At 42.2% G+C, this 23,653-nt stretch overlaps 1 protein-coding gene across 1 annotated transcript; it reads left to right on the top strand.

The window, feature by feature from the left end:
* Positions 1-1,438: 1,438 nt before the first annotated feature.
* Positions 1,439-23,371, top strand: LOC117407881 (high affinity immunoglobulin gamma Fc receptor I-like). The gene is made up of 6 exons (XM_059021442.1): positions 1,439-2,091; positions 9,424-9,717; positions 10,042-10,320; positions 12,279-12,554; positions 17,998-18,068; positions 23,318-23,371. Exons 1-6 carry the CDS (start codon positions 1,569-1,571, stop codon positions 23,369-23,371), a joined length of 1,497 nt encoding a protein of 498 aa, XP_058877425.1. The 5' UTR covers positions 1,439-1,568.
* Positions 23,372-23,653: the final 282 nt, after the last annotated feature.

Below are 23,653 nucleotides of genomic sequence, written 5' to 3'. Positions count from 1 at the left end.
TGTTCCTGTACTTCATGTGTTGTAGTCAGAACTCACATTAATGTAAAAAACAGGGGAGGAGCCAAGCATTCCCATCACAATAAAAGAGCTGCCCCAGACTACACTCACCCTGGAGCATCCATTCCCAGAGATATTCACTGGGGAGACAGTCACTCTGAGGTGTAGGGTTGAGGGGGGTTCTGCTGGCTGGAAATATCTCTGGTACAAAGACAGTAAGGACACTCCAGTGCTCCAGACTGCTGGCCGCAGTATACCTGGCGACAGCTACACAATCACTGCAGCTGCTGTATCTGACCAGGGCCAGTATTGCTGTCGAGGACAAAGAAAAAGTCGATCAAGTTCCTCTCAGCTCAGTAATCCTGTGTCAGTAACTGTGTCTGGTGAGTTTATTAACTCAGCTGCTACTGAAAACTGGACTAACTGCTGCCCCATTGACCACAGACCCCCACTTTATATGTTTGTGTTCAAAGTCATAATCATATTGAGAGATATTCCTCATGAATTTTTTTTTATTATTATTATTTATTATTATTTATTTCTTAGAAGACACCCTTATCCAGTTCGACTTACATTCATAAACAAAAATGCATTTCAAAAATCACAGTACAATTAATACAATTAAGAGCAAGATAAATACAATGACTAGCAAGTATGACAAAATACGATTCAATAACTGAGCAGATAACAGTGTCAGTGATAGTTACATCAGGATATAATTAAATACAAAATACTACAGATTAAATAACACTTGTGACAGATTACAGAACTCTAAAGTACAGGATTAAATGCAGTAAAATAGGGGGCAGATAAGAGCAAGTAAAGCACATTTAAGGAAGAGTGATAAATGTCTAGAGGGAAAAAGAGGAGTTCTACAGGTGCTGTCTGAACAGGTGAGTCTTGAGGAGGCACCGGAAGGTGGTCAGGGACTGGGCAGTCCTGACATCTGTAAGAAGGTCATTCCACCACTGCGGGGCTACGGTGGAGAAGGAGCGGGCTCTGGAGGCAGGGGAGCATAGAGGAGGTAGAGCCAGTTTTCTAGTGCAGGAGGAGCGGAGAAGTCGAGTGGGGGTGTAGGGAGAGATGAGGGTCTGGAGGTAGCTGGGTGCAGTCTGGTCAAGGCATCTGTAGGCTAGTACAAGAGTCTTGAACTGGATGTGAGCGGTGATTGGAAGCCAGTGGAGTGAGCGGAGCAGTGGAGTTGCGTGGGAGAAGCGAGGCAGAGAGAACACCAGGCAAGCAGTGGAGTTCTGGATGAGCTGGAGCGGATGGGTGGCGGACGCAGGGAAGCCAGCCAGGAGGGAGTTGCAGTAGTCTAGGCGGGAGAGTACCAGGGCCTGGACCAGGAGCTTGATAGCGTAGTTGGTGAGGAAGAATCGGCAAGTGTGTGCCAGAGTGGAGATGTGCTTGGAATAAGAGAGGCAGGGGTCCAGGGTGACTCCGAAGTTCTTAGCTGAGGAGGAGGGAGAGAGTGTGGTAGATTCCAGAGGAACAGAGATAGAGAGATCAGATGAGGGGGAGGAGGAGGGAAAGAAAAGGAGGCCAGATTTAGAGAGGTTGAGTTTGAGGTGATGCAAATGCATCCAGGAGATAGCAGACTGACAGGTAGAGCTTTTCACTCAAAACTCACAAGTAGAGCCTGCAATGGGTCACACTGCTGCTATTTCTACTGTATCACAAGTAGAGCCTGCAATGGGTCACACTGCTGCTATTCCTACTGTATCACTGCAGAGATGCTGCTGGGAGCTGGAATCTCTCTACTAACTGATTGTAGGGGAATGTGTCCTAATCCTTTCCTGTTCTCTGTTTCAGAGGGTCATCCTCAGGCTGTCCTGACCCTGCAGCCTGCCTGGTCACAGATATTCACAGGAGAGACAGTCACCCTGAGCTGTGAGGTGGAGGGGGACTCTGCTGGCTGGAGGTTTAAACAGTACAGAGCTGGACGTGAGGAGGCAAGGTGCAGTGATCAATACAGCAGGAGATATGGGGACAGCTGCACAATCAGTAAAGCTCGGCATTCTCACAGCGGAGTGTACTGGTGTGAGTCTGCATCAGGACAGGAGCGCAGTAATGCTGTCAACCTAACTGTGTCATGTAAGTAATTTACATTCTAGATAATATTCAGACCCTGTTGAATAATCCTGCACTCGGATTGGCTGAGAGGGTATTGAAAGCTACTGATCGGCTTGCTGATTTGAGTAAAGCTGTCTGTGGATCTCCAGTCAGTATGAATTGTTTCTGCTCACATTGCTGTTTTCAAGTACCAGCTGAGCAAATGCTCATATTGAAATAAGCTTCAAATGAGTGGAGCAGGATTGTCTTTTCTCTGCAGTTATCCAGATCCCAGGTGTTGGGATATCTAACATTTTGTTTTACAGAAAGAATATTTTCAGGCTGTGTGTTTGAAAGATTCCATATGAGCTCCTACAAAGTGACAAGACCATTTTACAGGATTTCATATTCATGTCTTATGTTCCGTCCTTTGGGGTTCAAAGAGCCTTAAATATAAATCAAGGGGTATCTACACTTGGGGGAAAATAGTTTCCTACAATAGTCTTTCTTAACGCTGTAGGAAGTCTGTATAGCTCATAATAGGGAATAATACATTATAACATGATGAGATAAAAAAAGCATTACAAACATGTTTGTGTAAAACTGCAGCCTCCTTGTCATCAGGTGCAATGATGTGTTCTAAACAGAAGTCTGTCCAAACAATATATATCCCAAAAATAGTCAGTGTTTATTAAAAAGTAAACAAAAGTTCCACCCCTCTACCAACAATGGTATCAGGGGGTACATGGCGGGCTTTGCAAACCCCAAAATAATACTTTTTTAAAACAAAACAATAATCCAATAGTCTTTGATAATCCGCCGTTCTCCGTGGCGCAAGGGTGAGAACTGAACGTGGTGAAAGTGTTGGGAAGTGCTCTGGTGATCATTCTCAATCCTCCTCTGCAAAACACAGAACACAAAACCGTAACACAAAATCAAAACAAATACTACCGGCTCCGGCCGTCTGTTACGTTCGTCAGCGCAAGGTGGCATACTGATGTAGCTGCTTCCCTTTTGTACCCACAAAGCCCTCCCTGCAATCAACCCGTCTCCAATAGAGGGCCGTCCCGCAGCTGATTGCAATAGAGTCTTTCTGGGTACGTGCAACTATGCGCTCCCCCTAATATGGTCACCTTCCGGTTTCTGCCTACCACCGAGGCAGTCCATCTAGGAGGCACCACCGTCCTTACACAGCGTCCTTTCCGATCGGGAGGGAGATTTACAACATCGACTCTTTCTCTCTTTATTACACTCCTCCATCCTGACCCGTCTCTCAGCCCTGCTGATCTGAACTCTTTCTGTCTTTTCAGATGGATGGGTGATCCTGCAGACTCCCTCACAGCCTGTGTTTGAGGGAGACACTCTGACTCTGAGGTGTCTTCTCCGCGATGGTTATAAAGCTACCAGGGTTATATTTTATAAATATAATAGAGAGTTACAGTCCCGGGCTGGCAAGGAGCTGAGTGTGGATCATGTTTCAAAGAGTGACGAGGGGTTCTACAAGTGCAAAGCATGGTGGTGGTGGGATTCCTCCCCTTACTCTGGTGAGACTGCAAAGGTGCGGGTGTCAGTGAGAGGTAGGTTCATTCTAACAGAGAGAGTCCTCACCCCCTTCTCTGTCTGTAATGTCTCACAGATACATTCACACTGGAGTCTATTCCAGCTGTGTTAATGTGACTCTGCAGAGGTGCGGGTGTCAGTGAGAGGTAGGTTCATTCTAACAGAGAGAGTCCTCACCCCCTTCTCTGTCTGTAATGTCTCACAGATACATTCACACTGGAGTCTATTCCAGCTGTGTTAATGTTCTCAACACAACTCAGGTGTTGAAGTAACGGGTTCTAGCAAAGTTTTCTGATATGAAAGCTCTTCCTGGTCTGAGTAACTCTCATACTCTGAGTAGTGTAGAAGCTGTAATAAAGCAGAAAGAGGCCACACCAAAGATACACTGAATGCTTGTCAGTACTGATGATCAGGCCCTATTTTCTCCAAATGTATTTCTGTTTGATTGTGGTAGTAATAGAATGTGTATTGCCATTGCAAACTGTATCTTTAATCATGTGTAACCCCTCCCTAGACAGGGGAGTGCAGATTGGATATAAGAAATTGGTCCTATACATTATTACACTGCAGATTATACCACAGAAGAGATGGGTCAAGTGAAATAGTTTTAAATAGAATACCTACCTGTTCACATTACTGTGACACACACAGTATGAAACAGAATACCCAAGAAAGACACAGATACTAAATATGTATGTTATGTGAGTTAATATTATTATATTAAAAATCAAAGCAGCAGCAAAGTATCATTCAGAGTGATAATGAGTCATAATTATAAACGTCACACAGGAGCAGCAAAACAGTGAATCAGAACCATTGACATGTCAGTAAAAACACAGTGATATGCTGCTGGAGTGCCTTCAGTACAATCACATATTAGATTCACCTGCTTTATTAGGAGGGTGTGTCAAAGAGGCATGCTGTCAAGGGAATTGCAAGCTGTGCGCTCCTGCACACTTTTATTATTTACAAACAAACCAAATCAAAAGACTGGAACAAATAAACAGGTCAAACCAAACCCTACAAACACTTCAAAACAATCAAACCAGCCCCCCAAAGCTTTCCCGTGTATAACGCTTCTTATTTTCACTCCACACTCCACACTCCACATCCACACTCCGCACTCCACACTCCACATTCCACACTCAACACTCCGCATTCCACACTCCACACTCCACACTCCGCACCCCACACTCCACATCCACACTCCGCACTCCCCACTCCGCACTCCACATCCATACTCCACACCCACACTCCGCACTCCACATCCACACTCCACACTCCACATCCACACTCCGCGCTCCACACTCCGCACTCTATACTCTATACTCTATACTCCGCAATCTCTTACAAACTCTCCTCCACACCCCACCCTGTTTGAGAACAAATGAGAGTTTATATACACCTGGTACTCAGAGTAACAATCAATTACCACTCACTTAAACTCAGGGGCTTCCTCTTGCAGGCTGAGTGCCCTGTAACCCTAGAGGCTTTGTGAGGGTTTCCAGTGACCAGACAGGCAGTGATTTTCTCATGTTCTTTTGTAGAAGAGCTTGTATTGTTTCTAGTCTCTTAGACTTCAGTTTGGAACATGCAGATATTTCAAAGACATCACGACAGATAATGTTTCTGCTGCTTCCTGTACTTCATGTGTTGTGGTTGAACTCACATTAATGTTAAAAACAGGGGAGGAGCCAAACATCCCATCACAATAAAAGAGGGACCTGTGATAATGCCAGTAAAGGTAATAAGAAGATGGGGTTAAAAACGCTGGTTAGTATTCATTTGCTGTCAACTTCAGTCAGAAATGCACATTGAAATCCGAATCTGTCATATTATATATTTAAAAAGTGAATCCCACGCAGAGTACTGAGTGCAGTGCTGCCTCCTGGTGGTGACTCCATTGCCACTGCATTGATACTGCAGTTCAGCTACAATTAATTGAATTATGAGAATATTTAATATATTTACAGACTATAATCAGCATTTCTACCAATTTATATTTTTTATATGTGTCGGTAATTTCACCCCTCTGTTGAAATGTCATATGCTGGTGACTCCATTGATACCGCACACTAACAGTATCTCTCTCTCTCTCTCTCTCTCTCTCTCTCTCTCTCTCTCTCTCTGCAATAGAGATCCTAATTCTGTCATCTTCTCTGTTTCTACAGAGCTGCCCCAGACTACACTCACCCTGGAGCCTCCATTCCCAGAGATATTCACCGGGGGGACAGTCACTGTCAGTAACTGTGTCTGGTGAGTTTATTAACACAGTCATCCTGTGACAGTAACTGTGTCTGGTGAGTTTATTAACACAGTGATCCTGTGACAGTAACTGTGTCTGGTGAGTTTATTAACAGCAGCTACTGTAAATTGGACTAATTGCTGCCCCACTGATCATAGACCTCCACTTTATATGTTTGTGTTCAAGACCATAATCATATTCAGAGAGATTCCTCATGAATTATTTCACTCAAAACACACAAGTAGAGCCTGCAATGGATCACACTGCTGCTATTCCTACTGTATCACAAGTAGAGCCTGCAATGGGTCACACTGCTGCTATTCCTCCTGTATCACAAGTAGAGCCTGCAATGGGTCACACTGCTGCTATTCCTACTGTATCACAAGTAGAGCCTGCAATGGATCACACTGCTGCTATTCCTACTGTATCACAAGTAGAGCCTGCAATGGATCACACTGCTGCTATTCCTACTGTATCACAAGTAGAGACTGCAATGGATCACACTGCTGCTATTCCTACTGTATCACAAGTAGAGCCTGCAATGGGTCACACTGCTGCTATTCCTACTGTATCACAAGTAGAGCCTGCAATGGGTCACACTGCTGCTATTCCTACTGTATCACAAGTAGAGCCTGCAATGGGTCACACTGCTGCTATTCCTACTGTATCACAAGTAGAGCCTGCAATGGATCACACTGCTGCTGTTCCTACTGTATCACAAGTAGAGCCTGCAATGGGTCACACTGCTGCTATTCCTACTGTATCACAAGTAGAGCCTGCAATGGATCACACTGCTGCTATTCCTACTGTATCACAAGTAGAGCCTGCAATGGGTCACACTGCTGCTATTCCTACTGTATCACAAGTAGAGCCTGCAATGGATCAAACTGCTGCTATTCCTACTGTATCACAAGTAGAGCCTGCAATGGGTCACACTGCTGCTATTCCTACTGTATCACAAGTAGAGCCTGCAATGGGTCACACTGCTGCTGTTCCTACTGTATCACAAGTAGAGCCTGCAATGGGTCACACTGCTGCTATTCCTACTGTATCACAAGTAGAGCCTGCAATTAGTCACACTGCTGCTGTTCCTACTGTATCACAAGTAGAGCCTGCGATGGGTCAAACAAGTCATTAGTAGAATATCAACTTGAAGAGGACGAATTTGTAGACTTGAAGTCATTTATAGTCATTTGAAATAATTGAAAGTTATCAAATATATATTTTTTACTCAGTAATTCAGGATAGTTAAGCAATTTTTTTAAGGTTTTCAGTAATTCCTAGTAATGGCTGTTATAATTACTTTTTATTATGACTAGTAAATAAAAATAATTCCAGTAGATTCAAGTCATTTGTAGTAAGTATTCACAATGTTCTAGTAATTATTTTAATAAAGCTAATTAAAGATATGAAAATTGATTTTTAAAAGCATGGTTTAGCACTTAAAGGGTGTGTACAACAAAACTCACCCTAGCTCTCCATTACACACAAAGGAACAGGGATCTGTAGAAATTAACCAAAGAAAATCCACCCTTAGCTCTCTATCACCCACAAAGGGCTGCAGTGTGGAGTAGTGGTTAGGGCTCTCGACTATTGACTGGAGGGTCGTGGGTTCAATCCCCAGTGGGGACACAGCTGCTGTACCCTTGAGCAAGGTACTTTACCTAGATTGCTCCAGTAAAAACCCAACTGTATAATGGGTAATTGTATGTAAAAAAAAATGTAATTGTATGTAAAAATAATGTGATATCTTGTAACAATTATAAGTCGCCCTGGATAAGGGCATCAGCTAAGAAATAAATAATAATAATAATAATAATAATAATAATAATAATAATAATAATAATAAACAGGGATCTGTAGAAATGAACCAAACAAAACCCACCCTTAGCTCTCCATCACCACAAAGGATCAGGGATCTGTAGAAATGAACCAAACAAAACCCACCCTTAGCGCTCCATCACCACAAAGGAACAGGGATCTGTAGAAATGCACCAAACCTTAACTAAATAATGGTAATATCAAGTTTCATGACAGCTAGAGAGCTGGTTCTCCAGATATATGTAACAATGTAAGAGTGACATACAGAGGGAGGGACGGGCAGACAGACAGACGCCCTGCCTCATTATCTCAAGAATCTAATAGGCTCAATAACTTCAGATAAATAATGTTTACACCAAGCTTCATGACAGCTGGATGAGCGGCACTCCAGATATAAGAACACAATGTGTATGACAGCCTCCCCAGCACAGCTGCAGTGTCTGCAAACGCTGACAGTCAGCAGGGTGGATCCCTTTGTAATGAGCTATCAGTTCCTGTGATGCTGTGTCTGTCATTAACCCCGCTGGTGATGCAATCCCCTGTGAAGGGGTGATAGTGGAAGCGCTCATCTGCTTTTATCCATAGATCTGAGGAAACACTTATCCAATTGTCAGGAAACTTGGTATTAACCTTATTTAGCAGAAGATATTGAGAATATGGGATTCTGGGCATATATGGGTCTGTCTGTCTGTCCGTCCGTCCATCTGTCCAGCTGTATGCCACTCTTATATTGTTGCATATGACACAGTACGCTGGAGTACTCTGTGCAAATCTGCCATTTTTATCAATTTGTTTCTGTGGCACAGGGTCCAAATACATACAGCAGAAATCCATTTATAAAATGTAATTTAACACTGAGATGGATGTCATTCTGTTTATAAAGTGTAATTTAACACTGAGATGCATGTTATTCTGTTTATAAAGTGTAATTTAACACTGAGATGGATGTTATTCTGTTTATAAAGTGTAATTTAACACTGAGATGCATGTTATTCTGTTTATAAAGTGTAATTTAACACTGAGATGCATGTTATTCTGTTTATAAAGTGTAATTTAACACTGAGATGGATGTCATTCTGTTTATAAAGTGTAATTTAACACTGAGATGGATGTTATTCTGTTTATAAAGTGTAATTTAACACTGAGATGGATGTTATTCTGTTCATGTCTCACATGACATTGCACAAGTAAGAATCCAATGTTGTTGCAAATGATTATTACACAGCTAGAGTTTGTATACAAAAGATTTATTCACTTACCTAAATTTTTTGAAAACTGTAAATAACTTTTTTAATTAAATCTAATTTAAGAATAAGAAGGCAGTCGTGCTGCAGTCGCTTGTCTCTGCTAATAAATTGAGACGTTGAAACTTGTATTCTGTGTCGCTGACAGTTTCCTCCAAAACCATTGTCAAAATACAGTAATCAGTTCATACTAAATTAAAATAAACTGACTATTGCATTTAGAAGAGCTATGAATAAGGCAATACAAGTTGTATTACCCTAGCTTTATAAGGCAGCATTATAATAATTTCATAATAAAGTTGTCTGATGTTTAAACACATCAAAATGATGCTTCACTGACAGGGAAGATAGTAACCTTAAACTAGCTACAGTACATGTAAAGTAGCTACACTAGATACATAATAACAAGCTGTTTTAAATGCACAATTACAGTGGGTGAAGTTTTTCTTTGAATGAAGGAGGGAAATGTGCGCTCCCCTAATGTTGTTGTCTCCTCTATTTTAGCTGGCAAGCCAAAGCCTGCACTGACCCGGGAGCCTGCAGGAGAGATATCTGAAGGAGACACGGTCACCCTGAGCTGTGTGGTTAAGGGGGGCTCTGGAGGCTGGAGATATCTCTGGTACAAAAACAGGCAGGGAGCTCCAGTGTACCAGACTGACAGCAGCAGTGGAACTGGAGCCGGATACACAATCAGTGCTGCTGCTCTGTCCCACAGTGGAGAGTACTGGTGTCGAGCTGGACGGGGCAGGAACACGTCTTACTCACAATACAGCGAAGGTGTGAAGATGCAAGTATCAGGTGAGTGACTGAACTGAGCCTGTAAGAAAGATAGCAGCCAGCCACAGAGAAAAAATATTAAAAATTCTCAGTATTAGAGCAAAAGAAAAGTACTTTGTAGCTCTATTTCCTTTAAATTAAAACTGCATATGATGAAGCAACAAAGACATACTGACAGCACAGACAATATACATTTTCAGAAAGGGACTAACAATGCAACACATTTAAAGTGTTGTTTTTCTGGCTAAGTTATTTGACTGATGATTTACTGTATTTAATAAACCTAATTTCAAAGAGCAATTCCTGTTTATCATTAAATGCCTCTTTCTCTCTCTGTTTCCTTAGAGCTGTTCAGCACACCCACTCTGACAGTGCTACCTGGTGCCTCAGTGTGGGAGGGAGAGGCTGTGACTCTGCAGTGTGGGGCTCACATAAATAAACAGGGCACACAGCTGCAGTACCGCTATAGCAAAGACAATGGGACTGTGAGAGGAGCGGGATCACAGGATCAGCACTCAATCCCAGCGGCAGGGCTGAGAGACACAGGGAGATACCAGTGTGAGGTGGAGGCAGCAGGGACGGGGCTGAAGAAAAGGAGTGCTTCTGTGTCACTGACTGTGAGAGGTGAGTTCAGTCTTCTCTTTAAGAGATCTTAATGGACTTCAGTGTTCCCCGCTGTAAATAAGTACAAGAAAAATGTATTTTCCTGCTCCTGTTTGCAATAGGGGTGGCCATCCGGCTCCAGATTTACCGGACGCTTTGAGACAGAACGGATTTTCAGAATTCCCCTTAAACTGAAAGTAATTGATGTATAAATTAGCTACGCCTTTGCTGAGATTAATCCTGTGGCGGGATTGCTGTGCTGAGCAAACAAGTCACACTGATCAGCTGCTTCCCATCAGATCTATAATGATTAGCTGTGGATGAATAGATGAGAAACGGGATGATGCTTTGCTTGGGAGAGTATTTGCATATTATTGGTGATTGAATATCGATGAACAGAAAATAAATAGCGACTAAGTGGCTGCAAAATATAAATACATAATAATAATAATACAAATACATCAGCATTGTAATTCTAATTATACACTTGTTTGATGCACGTGGTAATTAAGCACCATTATTCACTTTAGCAAAGGTGGAATGGTTCATTTACACATTAATCGCTTTCAGTTGAGGGACACGTTTGAAATCCCGTTCTGTCTCAAAGTGTCCGGTAAATCTGGAGCCAGGTGGACACCCTAGTTTGCAACTGCTAGCAATTATAAGACAGGCCTCCATTATGATCACTCGTTATCCTAATCTCAGCTTCAGTCTCATTTCTTTCTGATTCTCTTTTGTACCTGTTTGTCAGCTGCTGTAAATATTCCTGTCTGTTTTTCACTTGTAGCGATTGTGGAGCGTGGCTGACAGTGTGGAAATGACAAAAGAACAATACGATTCGAAAATAAATCAAAGCAAAGATTTATTAAACAATTACAGGAAAACTGAACAAACAAAACAAAATCCTGCCTCACTTCTCTTCCCTCCCTGTTAGTACGGGACAGCTTTACACACAATTTCTCAAAACAATCCCTTTAAGTACACACAGATTGATTAATTAATTAATTTATTTATTTATTTATGTATTTATTTATTTTCCAGCATATGTAGCAAATCCTAACTCCTTTGTTGACCTCTGTTCCCTCGAGGTTTAAATATTCAGCTAATTAACAACTACCAATGATTGATTGCACCACATTACAGTCCCCAGACATCAATGGCATAAATCATGGGAAAATGATCCTTCTAATACAGAGACTGATATACTCCCCATGTACCTCTCCCCCACACTATGTGATGTTATATAGAACACCATGACAAAGCATATCTATTTACAGTGAATGTTGTCCATTTTACAAATAATAATCTCATTGCTCAATTTTCAATACCAAAGGAAAAAATATGTATTTAATGATTTGAGAGTGGGACTTAAAATCATGACTAACACTGTTGTAAGTGATTTTGCTACATTATCAGATTATCAATGCAGATATATCTAAGGGTTTAGAACCTAGGGAGGGGAGGGGGCAGGATGCTGTGGGATGTTTCAATGGTGTGTTTATAGCTTGTTCCTGTCTTGACTGAAACATTTGGTGTTACCTTTACAGGCAAAACGATAAGGAGCCTCTGTACTCCAGCACTGCCTCTGTCTCTCTAAGGAGCCTCTATACTCCAGCACTGCCTCTGTCTCTCTAAGGAGCCTCTATACTCCAGCACTGCCTCTGTCTCTCTAAGGAGCCTCTATACTCCAGCACTGCCTCTGTCTCTCTAAGGAGCCTCTATACTCCAGCACTGCCTCTGTCTCTCTAAGAAGCCTCTATACTCCAGCACTGCCTCTGTCTCTCTAAGAAGCCTCTATACTCCAGCACTGCCTGTCTCTCTAAGGAGCCTCTATACTCCAGCACTGTCTCTGTCTCTCTAAGGAGCAGGAGGCTCTGTGGGAATCCCACTCTATGGAAGACGCTGGTTCTGATTGGTTTGAATACCTTGGTCAGACAGCTTCAGAATCACTAACCTGTCTTCATGTCATCTTTTCATAGCTCTGTTCTCCAGGGTGACTCTGACAGCATATCCAGGATCCACAGTGAAGGAGGGAGAGGCTCTTAACCTGACCTGTGAGGCAGCAGTGAACAAAACCCCCCGCCCTGAACTCCACTACACCATTGTGAGAGACGGGGAGCCTGTGACTAACAGCACTGACTCTGCACTGTACAGCATAGCCAGCACTGAGAAGAGCCACACTGGGAGCTACACGTGTGCTGTGGAGTCACAGGGAGTGAAGAAGAGCAGCCAGGAGTTACACATTGAACTGCAAAGTAAGAACAGCCTCTACATATCACCGCTTCACACCGCTGAACAAAGGAACAGTTGTTGCCAAGCTTTTGAACCCTCCTGAATATTTATGCTTTAAGAAAATAAGAAAGTTTACAAACGAGAGGATGCCATTCAGCCCATCTTGCTCGTTTGGTTGTTAGTAGCTTATTGATTCCAGAATCTCATCAAGCAGCTTCTTGAAGGATCCCAGGGTGTCAGCTTCAACAACATTACTGGGGAGTTGGTTCCAGACCCTCACAATTCTCTGTGTAAAAAAGTGCCTCCTATTTTCTGTTCTGAATGCCCCTTTATTCCTCATAATTGTGAACGACACTCACTCACCCCTCCTCTGCTCTCAGAGTCCTGGTCGTGGATCATTGCTGCTCTCAGTGTCTCACTGGTTTTGATTGTTATTCACTCACCCCTCCTCTCACCTCAGAGTCCTGGTCGTGGATCATTGCTGCTCTCAGTGTCTCGCTGGTTTTGATTGTTATTCACTCACCCCTCCTCTCTCCTCTCAGAGTCCTGGTCGTGGATCATTGCTGCTCTCAGTGTCTCGCTGGTTTTGATTGTTATTCACTCACCCCTCCTCTCCACTCAGAGTCCTGGTCGTGGATCATTGCTGCTCTCAGTGTCTCGCTGGTTTTGATTGTTATTCACTCACCCCTCCTCTCTCCTCTCAGAGTCCTGGTCGTGGATCATTGCTGCTCTCAGTGTCTTGCTGGTTTTGATTGTTATTCACTCACCCTCCTCTGCTCTCAGAGTCCTGGTCGTGGATCATTGCTGCTCTCAGTGTCTCGCTGGTTTTGATTGTTATTCACTCACCCCTCCTCTCACCTCAGAGTCCTGGTCGTGGATCATTGCTGCTCTCAGTGTCTCTGGTTTTGATTGTTATTCACTCACCCCTCCTCTCTCCTCTCAGAGTCCTGGTCATGGATCATTGCTGCTCTCAGTGTCTCGCTGGTTTTGATTGTTATTCACTCACCCCCTCCTCTCTCCTCAGAGTCCTGGTCGTGGATCATTGCTGCTCTCAGTGTCTCGCTGGTTTTGATTGTTATTCACTCACCTCTCCTCTCTCCTCTCAGAGTCCTGGTCGTGGATCATTGCTGCTCTCAGTGTCTCGCTGGTTTTGATTATTTTTTTTTCCTGTCACACTATTGCTGTTCTACCGATACAAGACCAAAGGTGAGACTCACACTCTGAATTTACTAGTTAGAGGCTGATTGAAGACTGCATTTCAGACTTTGAGAAATATGTATGTAACGCCCCTCCCACTCCTGTCAGTGTATGGAGTAAACAACACCTAACTCACTGTAAGTGGCAAGGCCTGGGTTCCCAATACTTATTTAAATAACAATTTGTCTGTTAGAAATATAGGTGTACTGTTTCTTTAATGCGGTGCCTCCACCTATGTAAGTGCACCCCCTAATAGGAATTATTGTCAAATATTAACCCCAGTATCCACTCACACAACACACACCGATAGAAATAAGTAAACAATTTACTCAAATAAATGCGCAATAATAAATTATTTTCAATAATAACATAAATACACAATAAACAAAGGCTAGGTATTAAAATAAATATAAGCAGAATAATATACAATCAATATTACAAATAATATATTTACTCTTAAATAATATGCGTTGCTATGCAAAATAATTAAACTCTTGCACTACAGTGGGTCCACTCACACATGCACACACGTGTACTCACGTGTACTGAACACGTGCATCAGTATAAAAGAAATAACACGTTGCAGGCCTGAACCGTCGCTAGGGTACGTAGTGGCAATAATAAAAAAACAAAATGCCCCTTCACTTATTTATGTCAAATAAACAACAAAATTATACGTTCAAAAATGGTTTTTTGAATGCAAGCAGTACTCACGACCAGCAACACAGTTCCGTTTCTTGCTTCCAAGGTAAGTTCGTAGAAGGACACAATAAACACAACGACAGCTGAAAAATCTTCTTTTCCAACGTGGCCAGAGATACTCGGGGCTTTCTCCTGGTAACCCCGAGTGCTATCTGGGTCTCAGCAGCAGTTCCAAACGCCAGCAGAAAAGTAAATTAATAATAAACAAAAAAGACTATACCATAAAATGGTGATTAATTTCTCTCTTGTGAAATTACAGGTAGATAGTACTGTCTACAGCAAACGTTTGGTTTACTGAAATATATTAGCCTCTTATACTCTGCTAATGAAGTACAAAATATATCGTTTAGATAATATTTCTTTTACTATAAATAAAACTTTTCTTGCACTCCCTCACGTTGCGTCTGTTCCTTCACACTCTCGAACCTTCTTTCTCTCTCGCACATTGCATCTGTCTCCCCTCACACTCTCGAACCTTCTTTCTCTCTCTCGCACAAACCCAATCAAACGCTAAGTCCCACCCCCAAATTCCACTACTACCTGTTGGCTAATTGGTTCACAGGGGAAACCTGTCCAATAGAATTGTGTTTAGGTGTAGCAAGTTAGTAAATGTGATTCTAGTGCATTCTAACTATGTTACAAAAATACAAGGAATAGCGCAAATTTGCAGCAGGGCTACATGTAATTCAAAACATTTGTCAAAGACTTAATAGTGATGCGTTTAGAAATACTAAAACAATCTTAATACATTCAAGGACAAACATTGGATCTAGTTCTTTTCATTGAATATCTTTTAGATATTTCATTGACTTCTATTAGAAACCTTTGTCATTTAAGTTATGCCATTTATGTTAGTATTTCCCTTGTTATAATACTGAATGATACAACACAGACCTCACAGCAGTCATGCAGGATGGGCTGGAATTACTAAGCTTTGGTTCCATTACAGAGCTTTCCAGCATTTTAAAGGCTTAGAGAACTTACTGCAGCCAGAGCGTATTAAATCAAGCCAATTGAATTGTTCCACCTCGTCCGTTTCTTTGTGTATATTAACATATTAACATTCCAACTGTGTTGTGTCATCAATAGATTACATTTCCATGTACAAACACATCAACTATTCTCACATTGTGATTAGAAATATGCACCACCCCCAACTTTTAAATAGAAAAAAACAAACCATGAACATGTGTAAAAAAAAGAATACAAAAAATATCTTTCAGGAATGTGTAGTAATAAGTGTCAATGAAAAATTGCATAATTGCATTTGTAATGAATTGAAATGAAACTTCAATTTAACTTCACTTAAGTTTAATAATTATATATGTGTGTGTGTGTGTGTGTGTGTGTGTATGTTATGACTTACAGTAGTTTATAGTGCAACTAGACTGTAATTGCAGTACAGTCAGACTCAAGCTACTCTAAAAGCTGTACATTCTGTAATACGCTCTGCTGAGTCCCAAAGCACTGCTGTATCACAACTGCAGTTCATTTACCATATGGATAGATCGAATTACACAGACCAAAACCAACTCCAGTAAAACAATCATACCTTTACAACATGCTTCCTTTATTTCCAGGTTTTCTGTTCATTGCTGCTAAATCAAGGTAAGAATATAGAGCTTAATATCAGTTACAAGCGGCTGCAATGGCTGATAGAATATGTGCTGGCATGACTCTTAGCTCTGTTGTGACTGCTGTGCTGCAGGTACTCATCATGCTGTGCCATTGAGATCTCACTCTGCACACACATGGTGATGCAGTGCGTTTGAAACGTGGAAGGCTCCATAGAAAAAACATTGACAAGATTTAGTTTCTTCCCTGAAACCTGTGTGGAACTCTGACCAAACCACCTTGTTTCATCAAGTAGCCTTTCCCATGAATTCAGGCGATTTTAAGCCCTGAATCAGATTATTAAACTGATCCGCTGTGACTGTGTGGGGATCCATTGTATTTCAATGGGTGATTATACCCCACTAATTTCACATCTCAAAACTGCTGGGATTTTAGGGATGTAACATCTGTCTTTCACATTCAGAGAGCGGTCAGGACCGTTTCAGGACACTGAATGCATTATACTGCTATTTAGAGGTGAACTATAGTCATATTGCTCTTATTGTATTGTATTGTAACACTTGAAATGTATTTGCTTACGATTGTAAGTCGCCCTGGATAAGGGCGTCTGCTAAGAAATAAATAATAACAATAATAATAATAATAATAATAATAATATTACAACATTAATATTATTATTATTATTATTTATTTTTTAGCAGACGCCATTATCCAGGGGGACTTACAATTGTTACAAGATATCACATTAATTTGACATACAATTACCCATTTATACAGTTGGGTTTTAAACTGGAGCAATCTAGGTAAAGTACCTTGCTTGCTCCAGTGTCCCCCACCTGGGATTAAACCCACGACCCTCCGGTCAAGAGTCCAGAGCACTAACCACTGCTCCACCCTGCTGCACACATACTGCTACTACTTAATAAGACTGCTGATGGACCATATTAAAGATCAGCCAATTATCAATTATCAGCCAAATATGCTATGATTTTTAAAGTGTTCTGAAACCAGTTGTAACAGAGGTCTGTGCTGACTGTCTGGCGCATGCATAGTGCTGCAGAAAGAGGGCAGCAGCCTCGTAAGATCCGCCTGTCAGTCATGGCAATGACACATACAGGAGGGACGAGGGTGTGTGGTCTCTCCCTCTCTCTGAATGGTTGGGAGGCAGGCCTTGGGGGATTGCTGGGCCTATAAAATAACGCTCTGTTCCCTCAGCTGCCCCTATAGGACGATAAACGAGCGAGCAGAAGCTCTATTGCTGGACCGAGAACGGCTGGAGAATGAAAACAAAACAAAACAAAATATATGGGTAGCGGAGAAACCGTGGGCAGGCCCCAAAAGGATAGACTGTAGTTTGAGGGAACGGTGGAGTGTAGGATGGAGACCCGGACCGTGCGGGTAGCGATGGTCAGGGAAACGCTGCAGAGTGCAGCACCTTTATTTTGTAGTTTTGTTAGTAGTGTTTTGTTTTCCATTTTTCTTAGTGTCATTTGTTTTCATTATTATTTTGAGCACTTGTATGTGCACTGGACTGTATACCGATATTGGTAACCCAGTGGTCCTGATACTGTTGTCAGTATTCAGGCCATGGACAACAGCGCCCTCTGTGGGTAAAAATAAATAAGTGCGCCTGAGCGGCGTTACAAATAAAGTTTTGTCTCCTGTGTGTCAGTGAATTGCCCACCACACTTCCACACCAGTCCTACTGTATTAGTTTACATCAGAAGCAGAATAAACCCATTTTGAATTGTGAATCAGTCAGGCCCAGTTAGGATAACAGGCTGGCAGAAATTGGATTTCTCTGGATCTCAGAGACTGTGCCTATGTGCTCTTAGACTGCAGGTAGAATCAGCTGCAGGCAGCCCCAGTTTGATGTTACAAGATGAGATTGAGTTGTATGGTCTGGTTTCATGGTGCACATAGAAACAAAGCAACAGTAATGAGGCTCCTATCCTCCCTGGTACATTGATCCCCTCTCTCTGTCTCTTACAGGCGCCCTGCAGATCAGACTCCTGCACAGCCCTCGAGGGGAACGGAGCTCTCCGGACTTGGACAGGAGCCTGGTGAGTTACTGACAGATAAGAACTCTGCTCACAGAGCTTTAACTCACCAAGAATAAAACAGTCTGACAGTTTTTGATGAAGCCAATGGCAGTCTACTACAGTATTTTTATGAATAGCAAAATATATTCACTTAATAAACAGACTTGAAAAAACATTATTTAATAGGGATCATAGTTTAAGATTTAAAATAATCTAATTACTGTAGAAATAATCTTGCCTAGAATATAATTTAGTCTCTAGTGTTTTCATTGCTATTGGTGAACAAAAATGGTGAAAGCCTTGTGTACTCTTTCTATTAATAGCTTAAAAAATACTATTACAAATCTGAATCGCAATACGTATTACTGGAGTTATTTTGTTATCTCTAACCATACTCTTTCTTAAGAAGGAACTATAAAGCATGAACTATAAAGTATAATAAAACTTAAAATAATGTAATTTATTTAGCCCAGAAACAGTACGTGAAATTGTTACTGTTTCAAACGTCACAATTAGTTACTGTTGAAAAGATGCATTCCTAATGCATGAAGATGCAGACAGTGATGGTGTATATGCTGCCCTGGGCAGTGTTGCTGCAGAAAGGACTTGTTCTTGTTCTGATGCAGATGCAGATGCAGACAGTGATGGTGTATATACTGCCCTGGCAGTGTTGCTGCAGAAAGGACCTGTTCTTGTTCTGATGCAGATGCAGACAGTGATGGTGTATATACTGCCCTGGGCAGTGTGCTTGCAGAAAGGACCTGTTCTTGTTCTGATGCTGGATGCAGATGCAGACAGTGATGGTGTATATACTGCCCTGGGCAGTGTGCTTGCAGAAAGGACCTGTTCTTGTTCTGATGCTGGATGCAGATGCAGACAGTGATGGTGTATATGCTGCCCTGGCAGTGTTGCTGCAGAAAGGACCTGTTCTTGTTCTGATGCTGGATGCAGATGCAGACAGTGATGGTGTATATGCTGCCCTGGCAGTGTTGCTGCAGAAAGGACCTGTTCTTGTTCTGATGCAGATGCACATGCAGACAGTGATGGTGTATATGCTGCCCTGGGCAGTGTGCTTGCAGAAAGGACCTGTTCTTGTTCTGATGCTGGATGCAAATGCAGACAGTGATGGTTGTATATGCTGCCCTGGGCAGTGTGCTTGCAGAAAGGACCTGTTCTTGTTCTGATGCAGATGCAGATGCAGACAGTGATGGTGTATATACTGCCCTGGCAGTGTTGCTGCAGAAAGGACCTGTTCTTGTTCTGATGCAGATGCAGATGCAGACAGTGATGGTGTATATACTGCCCTGGGCAGTGTGCTTGCAGAAAGGACCTGTTCTTGTTCTGATGCTGGATGCAAATGCAGACAGTGATGGTGTATATGCTGCCCTGGGCAGTGTGCTTGCAGAAAGGACCTGTTCTTGTTCTGATGCAGATGCAGACAGTGATGGTGTATATACTGCCCTGAGCAGTGTGCTTGCAGAAAGGACCTGTTCTTGTTCTGATGCAGATGCAGACAGTGATGGTGTATATACTGCCCTGAGCAGTGTGCTTGCAGAAAGGACCTGTTCTTGTTCTGATGCAGATGCAGACAGTGATGGTGTATATACTGCCCTGAGCAGTGTGCTTGCAGAAAGGACCTGTACTTGTTCTGATGCAGATGCAGACAGTGATGGTGTATATACTGCCCTGAGCAGTGTGCTTGCAGAAAGGACCTGTTCTTGTTCTGATGCAGATGCAGATGCAGACAGTGATGGTGTATATACTGCCCTGGGCAGTGTGCTTGCAGAAAGGACCTGTACTTGTTCTGATGCAGATGCAGATGCAGACAGTGATGGTGTATATACTGCCCTGAGCAGTGTGCTTGCAGAAAGGACCTGTTCTTGTTCTGATGCTGGATGCAGATGCAGACAGTGATGGTGTATATGCTGCCCTGGGCAGTGTGCTTGCAGAAAGGACCTGTTCTTGTTCTGATGCTGGATGCAGATGCAGACAGTGATGGTGTATATGCTGCCCTGGGCAGTGTGCTTGCAGAAAGGACCTGTTCTTGTTCTGATGCAGATGCACATGCAGACAGTTATGGTTTATATACTGCCCTGGGGAGTGTGCTTGCAGAAAGGACCTGTTCTTGTTCTGATGCAGATGCACATGCAGACAGTGATGGTGTATATGCTGCCCTGGGCAGTGTGCTTGCAGAAAGGACCTGTTCTTGTTCTGATGCTGGATGCAGATGCAGACAGTGATGGTGTATATGCTGCCCTGGGCAGTGTGCTTGCAGAAAGGACCTGTTCTTGTTCTGATGCAGATGCACATGCAGACAGTGATGGTGTATATGCTGCCCTGGGCAGTGTGCTTGCAGAAAGGACCTGTTCTTGTTCTGATGCTGGATGCAGATGCAGACAGTGATGGTGTATATGCTGCCCTGGGCAGTGTGCTTGCAGAAAGGACCTGTTCTTGTTCTGATGCAGATGCACATGCAGACAGTTATGGTTTATATACTGCCCTGGGGAGTGTGCTTGCAGAAAGGACCTGTTCTTGTTCTGATGCTGGATGCAGATGCAGACAGTGATGGTGTATATACTGCCCTGGCAGTGTGCATGCAGAAAGGACCTGTTCTTGTTCTGATGCAGATGCACATGCAGACAGTGATGGTGTATATACTGCCCTGAGCAGTGTGCTTTCAGAAGGGACCTGTACTTGTTCTGATGCAGATGCAGACAGTGATGGTGTATATACTGCCCTGGGCAGTGTGCTTGCAGAAAGGACCTGTTCTTGTTCTGATGCAGATGCACATGCAGACAGTGATGGTGTATATACTGCCCTGAGCAGTGTGCTTTCAGAAGGGACCTGTACTTGTTCTGATGCAGATGCAGATGCAGACAGTGATGGTGTATATGCTGCCCTGGCAGTGTTGCTGCAGAAAGGACTTGTTCTTGTTCTGATGCTGGTCCTTTCTTTTTTTTCTGTTCTGTATTTCCAGGTAACTCCACAGCATCCAACCTAGAGATTGTATATGCAGAAGTGAAGCCAAATCAACAGAACAAAGGTCAGGGCCTCTGGAACTCCCCTCTATCCCATCCCACTTGACACCTTCTCTCCCTGGCGCACCATTTGAATCCTCAATACATCTCTCTGATAGTGAAGCCTTGTATTCAAGTGTAGTCATGAAGATGAAATCTCCAAGGAAGAATTGCTTCAGTTAGTGTATCACACTGCTTTAGGTTATGTGGAGGCTGGCTGTCTCTCTGTCCAACTGTCTGTATGTCCCATGTACATTTTTACATACATCTAGAGAATTGCATATCCAGATATGGTAAATTTGAAAAGGAAATTCTTCAGCACGTAATGTAGAGTATCAGAATGTGTTTATTTATGGAGGTGTCATGTCTATCTGTCCGTCACACTTACATTGGTACAGCTAAGGCCAAAAGTTTTGTATCATCCTATAGTTAACTCATTTTGCTTCATAAAGTCGAATGAAATCTGTTGAATAATGTTACTTTATCACACTGAATTACATATCACTTTGTAGTTTTTCATATACTTAACAAAAAAACTGACAAATTGAAAAATGTGACATTTTGAAATCTAAATACTGTACTACTATTACGGCTTCCGGTAGACTTTTGCGATATCTTTGATTACATGATGTTAAGTAAAAGATCATTTAAGTGATGTTTATATAGTTTTTTTATGTCTTAATCCTAAAATTCTAGGTGATGCAAAACTTTTGGCCATAGCTGTATTTCTATCTAGAGAAATGCATATTTAGTTGTTATGAAATTTGGTCTGGACATGCTTTAGCAAAAGCTACTGAATGTCAGAATCTGTATATGTAGGCATTTCATCTGTCCTTATGTTAAACAGTAGGTTGTTTATCTATTCTCTGAAAACTTCCATTTTCCTCTGTGTCATTCATGAGAGATTTGGACATTAGTGGCCTTATGGATACTGCTTTACTTCAATAGTTTGGAGGGGCTTTTCTGTCACCACACTACAATGTAAACCTAGGATCTAAAGTGACTGGCATTTTGTTTAATTATTCTATTGATATTTTCAGCTAAACCCCGACCAAAACGTGACTGTGACGTCCTGTACTCTGCTGTCCTTGTCAAGAAACCAGAAAGTAAGAATGACAGAAAATCCTCTCTGCGCCACCTGCGGAGATACAGAGACAAACAAAGACACACCCAGAAACGTTTTTTTCATGTTTCAGTTAGAGGATCTCAAGCCTGTTTGACAGGGGAACCCCATTTCAAAATCTGTTTTAAACTAAAAAGAAAGTATCCATTTTGTATTATACTGTTTTTATATTTACATTTTCCAAGTTTCTCAGAATCATGAGAATCCGCTGTCCGTGTTATATCTTCAGCTTCAGAAACAGCCATGTTAAATCCTAATTGCTTACAAATAGGTGCACAGCAAATGAGTTTTATAGATTCCTAAAGCCAGTGGAACACGAGGCAAGCTTCAGCCAAACATTTCTGGCAGCTTCTGAAGCAGCTAGTTGATACAGTAGCAACATGTTTACCAAACTTAACATCACTTTCATAGTGTTGATTCACCTCTGTTAGTAGTTGCGGGAAACTTTGCATGAAAAGGTTGCTGAAAGTTGCCTTGTGTTTCATGGACTTTACACAGCAGCTTGGTATGGGTAGAACTTCCAGAGTTATCTAACTAATGTATTCTTCCTGCTTAGGTTAAATGTTCTGTTTCAGTCCCATTATGGTGACTTCTTAAAAGTGTATGGTCACAGTAAAGCACTCAGAAACATGTCTAATGTCTGGTGCATGTGGTATCCAGAGTGTAACCATTAACCATCAAAAATAAATAGCACTCACGTGGTGTTTTTCACAGACACCAGAGGCAGAGTGTTGCATGCTGACAGGTTAGCGATACCAGATGAACTTGGGGATTAGACATGTTTCTGAGAGCTCCACTCTGGCCTTCCCGGTGCCTTAAACATCACCAAGATGTAATGACTGAAAAATACAACCATGTTAAGTGAATCTAAAATAATAATGCATCAGATAAGGGAACTCCAGTATTTCATACTTATACAACATGTTTCTCTTAAGCGTTATGCAATTGTCATCAATGTTTTCATAATCACACTACTGAATAAAGATCTGAACTATTTTAACTTGGAGTACTCAAATCAAGACTGTTAAAAACGATATATCCATGTGACAATATACCAATGGAATGACTGACTACCCTTCTCACACTCAATAATCCACAGTGTGAATCTCTACCTGTATTTATTCCCCCAGATAACCCCAGTGCTGCAGACAACAGTGACGTCCTTTATTCAGAGCTCGACATGAGGAATGTGAATAAGAAGAAGAAGAAGGGTATAAAACCTCTCTCTCCTCCCCTCAACCCTCTGTATTGGACAGGCTTCCTAATACCCCTCTGCCCAGTGTTTCTATAAGGAATAATATCAACTGTTAATGTTTCGAATGTAGAATGAACGCTGTACTCTTTACACTCCCCTCCAGCCATTACTGGAACACATTGTGGGGGGGCGGTGGGGGGGGTTTGTTTTTCCCTTTCACCCCAACCCTGACAACTTGTTCTCTAAAATAAGTATTGAGAAATTGATCTGC

The sequence above is a fragment of the Acipenser ruthenus genome, unplaced genomic scaffold (genome assembly GCF_902713425.1).
Source record: "Acipenser ruthenus unplaced genomic scaffold, fAciRut3.2 maternal haplotype, whole genome shotgun sequence".
NCBI lineage: Eukaryota > Metazoa > Chordata > Actinopteri > Acipenseriformes > Acipenseridae > Acipenser > Acipenser ruthenus.
This window is presented reverse-complemented; position numbering and strand designations above follow the sequence as displayed.

Bases quoted from the DNA above. Each gene is read 5' to 3' on its own strand.
- LOC117407881 (XM_059021442.1), top strand. From the start codon at position 1,569: ATGCAAATGCATCCAGGAGATAGCAGACTGACAGGTAGAGCTTTTCAC. The intron at 9,718-10,041 runs GTGAGTGACTGA...CTGTTTCCTTAG, and splicing joins TGTGAAGATGCAAGTATCAG to AGCTGTTCAGCACACCCACT. The intron at 18,069-23,317 runs GTGAGTTACTGA...TTATTCCCCCAG, and splicing joins CGGACTTGGACAGGAGCCTG to ATAACCCCAGTGCTGCAGAC.